General features: G+C 35.6%; 1 protein-coding gene across 1 annotated transcript; it reads left to right on the plus strand.

The window, feature by feature from the left end:
• The first annotated feature begins 4,528 nt into the window (after positions 1–4,528).
• trim63a (tripartite motif containing 63a) lies at positions 4,529–6,341 on the plus strand. Its single transcript, XM_049479679.1, has one exon. It carries the CDS (start codon positions 4,733–4,735, stop codon positions 5,792–5,794), a length of 1,062 nt encoding a protein of 353 aa, XP_049335636.1. The 5' UTR covers positions 4,529–4,732; the 3' UTR covers positions 5,795–6,341.
• The last annotated feature ends 5,485 nt before the right edge of the window (positions 6,342–11,826 follow it).

Raw genomic sequence — 11,826 nt, forward strand, 5'->3', positions numbered from 1 at the left:
TAGCAAGTTCAGGTGAGAGAATAAGGTAAAAAAAAAAAAATAGATAAAATATATAAAAGTATGTAAAACTGTGACCCAGTTTTATCTTACCTTATCTTATGTATTATACCTATATTATTCTATTTATTCTGATATGAGACACTAATTACTCCTGGGACCGCTCTAATTTAGTAGTCAATAGATGAGACATCAACAGTGTGCACAGTGTAGCTTGATTTAGGGTGTATCAGTGTGTCTTTGCTATCGTAACGACGGGAAAAGTACACCTTCTGCAGCTCAAAACATGCAAAAGACATGTACTAATTCTCTTAATTAATCATGAGTGTGGTTACATTTGGGAGCAATGTGAAATAAACCAATGTCAATAAATCATAATGTCACTTGTTCATCATTTGCTTTAAGAGCCAAGTGCCAGGTGAGTCCCACAAAGTTCTATTTTGGGGCCTATTAAACGGATTATACTGTATTTATCACAGCAGTGTCAAAATTGGAAATGTAAACGTTCTTATAGGGTCTAGGGGGTTAATTTTTTTAAAAGCATTTTGTTTTATTTTTAATACTTTATTTAAAATAAGAACATTTAAATCATTTTGTTTTTTACTTTATTAACGTTAAAATAACACTAACAAAAAATTAAACACCCCTGCAATAGCGTCACTACAGTGTAAAGAAGAGTTCTGATATTCAGGACAGACTCTAATCTGAGAAGAGAGAAGAGAGAACTTGCTAAATTTAGCCTGATACGCCACCTAGTGGTGACTATTAACAGTTACACTTAAAAAAATCCAAATATTTTCATCAGTGAGTCACAGAGTGTAAACACTGTACAGTAAAACACCCCAAACTCATCCATCTATCACCAAAAGGATGATCCGGATCCTGAACATTTGTTGCACAAAGTAACTTACCTACATCAAATATATAATTTGTATCATTTTAGAATTCTAATCATGAAAAACAAGCAAAACTGTAACAATAATACATTTAAGGGAAATTGAATCATTACAGAAATGCATTTTCTCTATTAAAAAGAGTATACACAGTAACAATCAAAAGTTTTGGACATTATTTTAAAATACTCTGCATTATCGATTAATACTGAACTCATACAAACTATGAAAAAACAAAATATTAAATTATTTTTTATATTTTAGATTTTTCAAAAAGTATCACCTCTTGCTTAGATCAGTTTTACACATCTGTTATGTTGTATATTGCATCATCATTTCATGCTGAACCGAGTTATAAATGTTCTAAACTTCCAAAGTAAAGGTGTATACATATACAGAACAGCAGGTGTGTTGCTCTGATGGCATGGATTATATTTTTCGGGAGGAGGAATAAAATCTTTGAAAGTGTAGAACTAACATTAGAACAAACATTAATTTAGATTTTGACTTTGATAACAAGCTAATATCAGAATTTGTATATATGTATAATTTGTATATATTTATATATATATATATAAGTATTTTTTGCATTGGTTTTTAAAAAGAACTGCTGTTTAGTTTGAGTATAATTAAATCAGAAGTTGTAATAGAGTGAGGAAACTGAACTGAACTTTAAGTTGTTTGTGTTCAGTGCAGCTGACCGGACTCTCTGCTCCTGATCAGCTGTAGAACAGGTTTCATAATCTGAGTTTACGAGTGCCAGTTCTGCACTGAGTCACACGCCTGTTTATATAAAAGGGTGAGGGGACGGGGGGACGGGTGGACAAGGGGACAGACTGTAAAGTGTCTGGAAGTTTTTTTCCACTGTGTAACAGAGTCGACCCTGCAGTGCACTCAGTAACTCAGTAAAGGTCAGTTTTAGGAGAAGAGGCGAGTCTGAGCCAGAGCTTTCTCACTTCATCTCCATCCAACACACACGTCATACACTCTATAAACACATATATAAATAAAAAAAGACTATATGGAAATATTATTAAAAAAAAAACGTTGCTGGATGAAATAATTATTCCTTCTACAATACAATAAAAATAAAATAAAATTATGACCAAAAAATATAACCTTCAAGCAGTGATAACTAAGATTCTATTTTATGAATATGGTATCATATATGTCTCTAATAACTGTGTAGTTACACATTAACAATCCATATAATAACAGTGTAATTACTGGTGAAGTATACACTGATACATATTATGTAATAATGTAATGTGTAATGTGTCATTCAGATATAGCAGAATATATTTTGCCCACCTTTCCTTAATAAAATCATAATAATAATGATTTTTAGTATTCAAAAAGTAATTACAGTACTAATTACATACCATACAAAAGCTGCCTGAAATTTATACACAACTTATTATACTTATACACACAATTCACACACACACACACACACACACACACGCGCGCACACAAACACTATGCTCTATTGAACCAAAAATCATAAGTCCGTAACTTCAGCATGTGTTTTCTTGTTTATGTTTTGTTGCAAATAATGCTAATTAATGGCTATTAAAATATCAGAATAGAACATTAAACGAGCCAATGTAAAAAAATCTATAATAGCTTAGCCCCGCCTACTGCATTAAAAAACAGTATATATGTATATATATATATATATTATATTATGTACATAATGTATATATATATACAATTGTTTTTTCAGGAAAATCTAGTTTTGAACCTTTTCTTTGTCATCTGTAGTTTCATTTTTAGTAGGTGTGAAAAAATTATAATCCAAAACTGGATTTTTTAGGCCATAATCGCCCAGGACTAGGTATGAAAGGGTTAACTGATTCCTTTTTATTTAATTGATTACAATTACTAGATGATGTAATTATTTGATGTGAGATGAAACATCTACATCATAATAAAAACACAGAAGTCAGGTCATGTTGTTGCTTCGAAAGCTTGTAAAATTTCTAAATTAAATAATAAGTTTCTTCATGTTCCAACCCATCATCCTGAAGTCCTGCTGTTCAGTGCTGGTTATTTTTGAATGCTGGAACACAGCAGTTCTTTACATTCTGCACCATCAGTGCTTCAGCTCCAGAGCAGCGTGAGCTCTGAACACGTGACCCTCTGTTTACACCAGCAGCTGCTCTGGAGTTGAGCAACAGCAGCTCGGCTACAGGAAGAACTGAACTGAGGGGGCGGAGCTCTGGATCAGGTCCTCTCTGTGTGAGTTTGTTGATCAACATTAAAAAATACGAGAGAAACATCTGTGACCTTCTGCAGGACATCAGAGAACATTTCATATTAGATAACTCACTTCAGATCCGAGTAATGGTGTGAAAAGTATCTCCATTCATTTTTCTATAGGTAGAAGTATTGATCAATCAATCAATCAATCAATCAACCTTTATTTTCACTTGGGAAACATTGAGGTTAACCCTCATTTACCCATATAATGTTGTCAAATATTTACAGCATCAAAGGGATTGAAAACATTTAATAAGAAATAATAAGAAATAAAATTATTTAAAATAATAAATAAAAAAATACTAATTTTTAATCAACATTTAATATATATGAGTGAAATATATATGTAAAATAGAAATTTTCATAAAAAAACAAAACCAAAACTAAAAAAACTAATTGACACATAAAAAGTAAAAGATAATACTAAAACTAAAGTAAAATGAATAAAGAAGGATAAGACATGATACCATGAATAATAATGAACTAAGGACATAAGAAACAAAATATAAAACATTATAATAAAAAAATTAAAAAGTTATAAATTAATTATTTTTTTTAATTAATATAATAATAAAAAGATAAACTAATAAAAAAAGTGAATTTTCTAAAAGCCATAATGATTATAATGTTAAAATATTCAAATGTTAATGTTAAAAATATATAATTTGGGATTTTGCACTAGGCTGCTCCCTAGTGTTTCAGCAGCATATATGCTTATTAAAAATGTATGTATTTAAATACATTACAATGTAAATATATTAAAGAAGCCTATTTGGAGGTCTTCTATGTTCTTGTTGGAGTGGGGGGGTGGGGGATGGGGCTGGATGTGAAGTGCAGGTGTGATGGATCACAGTATAAACCAATAGGGAGTGGGAATGGATATATGTTTACTTCTCTACATCCAATCACAATCAGATTCACTCTATCTGGATGGAGGGTTTTATTGATCTACAATGAGAAGCTGGGACAAAAACTGAAGCTGAAATAAAAAATAATATTAATTACTCCAGTAAAGTATAGATAATCAACAAATTTCTACTTAAGTAAGGTAATGAAGTATTTGTACTATTTGTTTAGTCTGTATTCTACCAAGAACCAGTGGGTGCAGTACCTCCTAGACAGTAGTGAGTACTGAGTAATGAGTAATGCATAACTTCACCTGAAATGTTGTTCAACAACTGGCGTTCCTCTCTCTATCAGAGTCTCTCGGGTCACAAGGGGCTTGTTTGGCTCGTCCACTCGATCCTCCAGTTGCCTCCTGTTCCACAGATGGAGCGCATAGATGGAGGGGGGGTTGTTTCTAAGTTTGGCATGTGACTAGTCACGGTGGGCTGGGTTTAGGGGCGGCATGTTTTCTCCGAATCGAGCCTGACAAACAAGCAGAGGACAGAATCTTGCCACAGTCCCCCCCTGGATCAAATGTCACAAGCAACAGGAGGCCGGTATATAAGCTGAGGCTTTCTGCTGGGCTGCTAGATTAGTATAAGCTCAACCAAGGACTAGAAGCAACAAGGAGCTTCAAGGAGCAAAGCAGCGTCAAAAAGAGACGGACTAGGATACGTCCACTTTCAAGGAAAGCCATGGACATCCAGACGGGACAGATAGTGAGTACCCCGAGTACTCTAGAGAGCCTGGAGAAGCAGCTAAGCTGCCCCATCTGCCTGGACATGTTCACCAAGCCCGTGGTGATCCTGCCCTGCCAGCACAACCTTTGCCGCAGTTGCGCCAATGACCTCTATGACTCCCGCAACCCCTATCACTTCTCAGGAGGCATCTTTCGATGCCCGACCTGCCGATTCGAGGTGGTGCTGGACCGCCACGGCGTCTACGGGCTGCAGAGGAATCTCCTCGTGGAGAACATCATCGATATCTACAAGCAACAGCTCGAAAACGTCAGCAGCGAAGGCGGTCTAGAGCTGCCGCTGAAAACCAAAGACACCAAAGAGCTGATGTGCCAGGAGCACGAGGACGAGCGCATCAACATCTACTGCGTCACCTGCCAGGTGCCCACCTGCTCCATGTGCAAGGTGTTCGGCCAGCACAAGGACTGCGAAGTGTCCCCGCTGAAGAGCGTCTACGAAGTGCAGAAGTCTGAACTCAAAAACTCCATCGACCTCCTCGCAGCGAGCAACAGCTGCCTGCAAGCCATGCTAGCCCAGATGGATGATAGCTGCAAGGCGGTAGAAGAAAACAGTCAGGTGCAGAAGCAGAGGCTTGGCGAGAAGTTCGACCTTCTCTACGCCATCCTGGAAGAGCGAAAAGCTCAACTTCTGGAGAACATAAGCCAGGAGCAGGACGAGAAGGTGGCGGTGCTGCAGTCCCTCATCCAGCAGTACAAAGAGCAGCTGCAGGCCAGCACCAACCTCATGGACAAGGCAACCCAGAGTATGGACAAAAGCAACGTCGCCGAGTTCCTCGTCTCCGCCAAGTCGCTCATCGCCGAAGCCAAGGACACGGCCAAGAACTCTCAGATACAGAGGCCAGAACCTGGCTTCGAGAAAATGGACCACTTCACACTCTTCACAGACGACGTAGAGGCCATGCTCGCTAAAATGGACTTCGCTAAAGGCGGCAACGACAACGAGGAGGAGGATGAGGACTTTGAAGAGGCGGTTGAGGAAGACGAGGAGGAGGAGGAGTAGGAGGCTTTGTTTGAGACAAAGACGTTTGGTGATGTTTGGTGGGAAACTGGTTGGAGAAAGAAAGTGATTCGAATTCCCCTGTTGATGCGTTTTTTTTAATCGACCGGGAACACAGTCTAGCTGCTTTTAAAAACTGTGACAAGTGTGTGCAATATCGGCAATGTTTTTTACAAAAAAATGCACCCTTTCCACTTTTCCACTTGACTTTTATACTTTTTATATCATTATTATTACGAATGTTAACGAATGTTGATGAATGTTGATGTACTATTTTTGATATCTTCATCATGGTGTTCTCTGTAGGTGACAAGGTTTACACTTGAGTCTACTGTATTAGATTTGGTTGAGATGTTTATGTGAGTAAGTTGAGTCAGAGCAGAATAGAATTGCTTGCTGTAGAATACAGGCGCAATAGATTACATTACATCTCTCTCTCAAAACGTTTGAATACTTGAAATGTTTCTTTATTACGCACTTGACTCGCTAACTACTGTAAAATTTTGTTTTCATTGGAAAATTCAGTGGGAATAAAGAGTTTACAACCAAACTTCTCCTTATGTCTTCATAAACTCTTCAGAAATGCTCAATCTCGGCATTTTTTTATATATATTTCTTTTATCTACTGTAGGCAGCCTCAACCGACTGGATCCAGTTCCTCTCTACAGTCAATCTGCTGTTCAAGAGGTTTACTATTTTTGCAGGGTGAGAATGAGAGAAGCCGTGGAGCTCCAGGAATAGACCTCAGTGTGCGACAGACCTCATGTTTCCATCCTTGACAATTACAGCTGCCAGCAGATATGCAGTCCAGAGCTTCAGGCCAGAGGTCAACCCTTATTCTAGCACAGGTTTGTAGAGCTAGAGCTGATATATGCTCTTAAAAATAAAGGTGCTTTTAAGGGTACTGTTAGTGATACAATAGAAAAGCAAGAACCATTTTAAAAAGGAGCTTTGAATATGGAGAACATTGATGTTAAGATCTCATTTGAAGCACCTTTTTATCTTTAAGAGTGTACTCTATGCAACATTTTACTATATAAATCGAAAATAGAAAATATTTGGCACAAAATATAAAAATAGTATTTTAATGTAATTCTGAACCTCCTTTTTAAATAGTTCTATAAATACTGTAAGACCCTTGTGTTTAAGGAATTATTCAGTCAGGCAAAAAGAGTGCCTGTTCTCATGATTCTATATAAAACAATTGTTGTTTCTAAACAATAAACAATGTCTGATATTGTCTCACAGAGTTTCACAGAGCATGGAAAGTTAAGAACAACATGCACTTCATTATTAATTGGAACAATTTGAGCAGAATTTAAGTCTATAGAGTGATTCCCACAGAATTATCCCACCCAAAACAGACATAAACATTATATATATATATATATATATATATATATATATATATATATATATATATATATTCCTAAAGTAATAAAAATAATCTGACACAGTTAGATAGTTTAGATGTATTGCCTTGAAATTAGATAATTTCAATTCCTAAATTTAGACATCGGAGAGAATTTGGCTAGCATTAGACATGATATAACAGATTGCACAAATTACTATGCACATTTATATATGGCATACATGTACTGCGTTGTATAGAAAAATATAAATTATCCCAATATTTTGTATTGATTAATAAATAAAAATAGAATTAGAAATAAGAAAAAGAAAAATCCAACTATTCTAAATAATTAAGATAAAAAATGAATGTCTCATATCCATAATTGTCCTATAATTGTCTTATTTATACATTTATTTACTGTTTTTACTGTATAAATATTCCCTTTACTTGTGTGAGTGCAGTAGGTAAGTTTGTACACTGCTAAAAAATCAATTGACAAAATCTATAGTATAATATATAGTATATATATAATATACAGAATAATATAATATATATAAATTGAGATGTATATGATTGTATTAAGCAAAAAAAAAATGCGGCCAATGGCATAAATTTATTTATAACAATAAGATAAAATAAGCTCAATCTCAAGTCGAAAAATGACTGGTTTTCTGGCTTAGACTTGAAAACAAGTGTCAGAATAACTAATTTTGACTCACATTACATAAAATAAGGGGAGAATATTCAAAAATAAATACAATTATTCCTAAAATAAGCAAAATAATCTCACATTTACCCTTTTTTAAAAAAAAAAAACTCAAGTTATGGCCTTAAAATGGTTTTAAATTTTGATAATATAATTTTTTTTTGCAGTGTACTGTTTGCTCTATGGCCTATTTATAGCAGCAGATGATTACTCATCATCTGTTACCGTGTGGAGGACTGAGGCCTATCCCTGAACCCGCTGCCCTGAGAACTGAATTCTGGATCACAGATCTCACATCTGAGACAGTCTGAAATCCAGTCCAGAGCTCCACAGAGAACCTGACCTCAGATCAGTCTCAGCAGGTCGAGTGGGTTTTTAGGGTCTTTGTTTAGCAGCTGCCGTGCGGCTGAATGACCTGCTGATCTGAAATTTCTCACCTATCTGAAGCTCAGCTGCTCTGGATCCGGTTCTGCTCTCAGACTGTATATATTTACTGTACGGCTCGAAGCACAGCTCTCATATTCCCAGAGAGTCGGAGGATCCTCCTGCACCTGATCCCACAACACTCAGAGAAACTGTGGAGCAAGAACTACCCAGTACTGAGCAAAATACAAGAGTGCGTTTCCCCAAAAAAACATTCTTAAAGCTTTAAACTGTGTACCATTGTCCTTAAATTAAGAGCATTTTTTAAATTACAAGCGTTTCCTGAAAAAAAATGTTGTTTTCAAGTTACGTGGTTGTTAAGTTCGTTTGTTACCTAAGAGAATTTTTACACAGTTCCACCTTAAAAACAGCTGGTGCCCCTTAAAAAGCTGGATCTGCGCTTTGAAAAAGCAGATATTATTTTTTATAAAAAGTAATCACATCACAAATAATTCTAATAAATTATTTTATTTATAAAAGTTAGTCTGTGGCTGTGTGACTCTGTGAATCTACTTAGTTTTTGTTATAGGCATTATATAATTGTCATGGTGTGCACAGAATTGCAGACACGTGCAGATACTGATAAAAATATTTGTTTATTATAAAATAAACAGATGTAAACGTAGTCGATACAGAAACAATGGGTAATCACCAGTAAACAGAGCAATGAAGGCAAAACCATACCATAAACGAGAGACAGTCCAGAGTTCATACACGAGAGATCCAATGTCAGAGGTAATCCAAGAGGCAGTAGTGAAAACACAGTCCAGGTAATACACAGGTAATCCAATATCAGAGGCAAAGGCAATAATCGGCGTCGAGAAAACAAAAACAAGGTCATACACGAGATAAACTGAGACAAGAGATAAAGAAACGCTTTGTAATGAGGAGAACCTACAATACGCGGCGTGGTAGTCTGTTTGGCGTGCACCTTTATAGTGCCAGTAATCAGTATTCGGGACTTCCTGGAGGAAGCAGGTGAGGTGTCACGTGATCAGGTGAGTGCGTGATGTCAGCGGGTGGTGCATTCTGGGTAGTGTAGTTGTTGACCTGAGAACCTCCGTTAGAGCTGGGTGTGGAAGGGACAGAGGAGCTAACAGCACCAGACGTGACAATAATATATATATAGTGTAATATTTCAATCTATGATAGTGTATAATATTTTGATCCCTGGTTTAACCCCAGAACAGCACATTTAAATGTATTATTGACCCAATAAGCCACTTAGTCTTAAGTCTAACTTTTTAATATATATTATTTTTTTAACTGTTGCATCAAGTGCAAAACAACCAGACTTAGAAACAGCTTCATTCCTAAAGCTGTTAGGCTCTTAAACTCCGCATTTTATCTAGACACTTTATCTTATCTTTATCTTAATTCACATTATCATGCTGCTATAGCAAAACTTACACTCTGGACTATATGTTTCTGCTACCTGCCTACTTTCCCTATTTATTTTTGTGTATTTATTTGATATCTATTTTGTTCTATTCTTTTTTTATTGCGTTCTTTTATTTTATCTTATTTTATCTATATTTCATGTACCACATGTGATGCGAATGACAATAAACAACAATAAAATCTCCTTGAATCCCTGAATTCTTAATTTCTCAGCAGAACAGCACTGAAGCAGCAGGTCTGGTCTCTCTAAATAAGAGCAGGACTTCCCCTGGCCGGCCAACAGGGTCGACAGTAAAGTGAGGTTATATTTAGAGCTGTGAATCAGCCCGTCCTTATCTCTCTCTCCACGCCGGACTGAAGGACGACCTCTATCCAGGACCTTCATCAGGAACTGGGCCAAAGATCTACATCCAACCGTGACCTGAGATATAAAAATCTCTGCAGTACAGTCTGTGAAAGATCACACTGCTACACATTCACCTGTATATTATTTAGCACTTAGCAATTTAGCATTATAGACCTGCACTGATCTAAACCAGTCAAGCTTAACATCAGGGCTGCAACAACTCTATTAAATAAATCTATTTAAATCAATTATTTAAATAGTTGGCAACTAATTTAATAATCGATTAGTTTGCCTACGCTATTATACACACATACTGTATGTACAGTTGCTACACCTTAATGTGGGTCACTGAGCCAACCAAAGCCGTATTAGTAAAGCAACATTAAGCTGGATGCATGCTGTATAGGATTAGTTTCTCTGATTTTACTATTTATAGGTTTATGTTTGAGTAAAATGAACATTGTTGTTTTATTCTATAAACTACAGACAACATTTCTCCCAAATTACAAATAAAAATATTCTCATTTAGAGCATTTATTTTTATATTCATAAAGTTTTAAGAGTCAATAACCCTGGTTTTTAATCACAGTTTTCTTTTTCTGCATCCTGGCATCATGTTCTCCTCCACCAGTCTTACACACTGCTTTTGGATAACTTTATGCTGCTTTACTCCTGGTGTAAAAATTCAAGCAGTTCAGTTTGGTGGTTTGATGGTTTGTGATCATCCATCTTCCTCTTGATTATATTCCAGAGGTTTTACATTTGGTAAAATCAAAGAAACTCATCATTTTTCAGTGGTATCTTATTTTTCTCCAGAGCTGTATTTCCTACATTCTACTCTAAAGTCTTAACGCTGCAGGAAGTCGGTGGCTCTGACTCAAAAACATGACCTGAGATGTGCAGCGGCTGCATTTCAGAGGCTGAGTGTGTAAAAATATCTGCGGTTCATTTTTAGTCGCGGGGTGTGCTGCCTGTAGATGGTCGTACAGTAAATAGAATCTCTCTCTCCGTCACGCTGCCACGTGCCTCACTGACCCACAGTAAAGTACAATCAGACTGTAGAGTTCATTAGAATATCTACAGAATACAGAGTTAGGAAATATATCTACTTATGTGTGTCAAATATATAAAGACTATATGGGACCACAAGTTACATTTATGTAACTTAAACCTAAAAAAAAAAGAGTACCACTAATCATCAAATGTTTTTCTTAATTTAATTTAATTGTATTACATTTTTTTTTAGTTTTTACATTGTACATTAATATTAAAGACATGAAAACCATCAAAATACACATATTGAATGACATAGCAAACAGTAAAAATGTGTCAGAGACCTAAGAGGCCTTAGTATCCACCTTATTATGGAAAGATAACCATACATTTTTTTTTTAATAGGACAGAAATACATATATATGTGATATATATTTCAAAATATGTATTTCACCTACATGACCATACATATTTAATGGCACAGCTATACTGTTTGTGCCAATATATGAAAGTGTTCCTATTTTAAATAGGTTTTAGTTATAGTTTGCACATATACTCTATACTCTTATAAAAAGAATTTAGTCATTATGTGCAAAATGGATATTTTGTTTAAACCAAATGTAAAAAAAGTTAGAAACACAGTACCAGTCAAAAGTTTGAAAACACTTTCTCAATCATCAAATGTTTTCCTTTATTTAATATATTTTCGACATTGTAGAAAAGACATGACAACAATCCAAATACACATATAGAATTACATAGCAAAAAAAAAACAAGGATACCTGAGTATCCACCTTATTATAAAAACATAA

This window comes from Astyanax mexicanus, chromosome 5 (genome assembly GCF_023375975.1).
Source record: "Astyanax mexicanus isolate ESR-SI-001 chromosome 5, AstMex3_surface, whole genome shotgun sequence".
In the NCBI taxonomy this organism is placed as follows: domain Eukaryota; kingdom Metazoa; phylum Chordata; class Actinopteri; order Characiformes; family Acestrorhamphidae; genus Astyanax; species Astyanax mexicanus.

Excerpts from the sequence above, each read along its gene's own strand:
- trim63a (XM_049479679.1), top strand. The coding sequence starts at position 4,733 with ATGGACATCCAGACGGGACAGATAGTGAGTACCCCGAGTACTCTAGAG.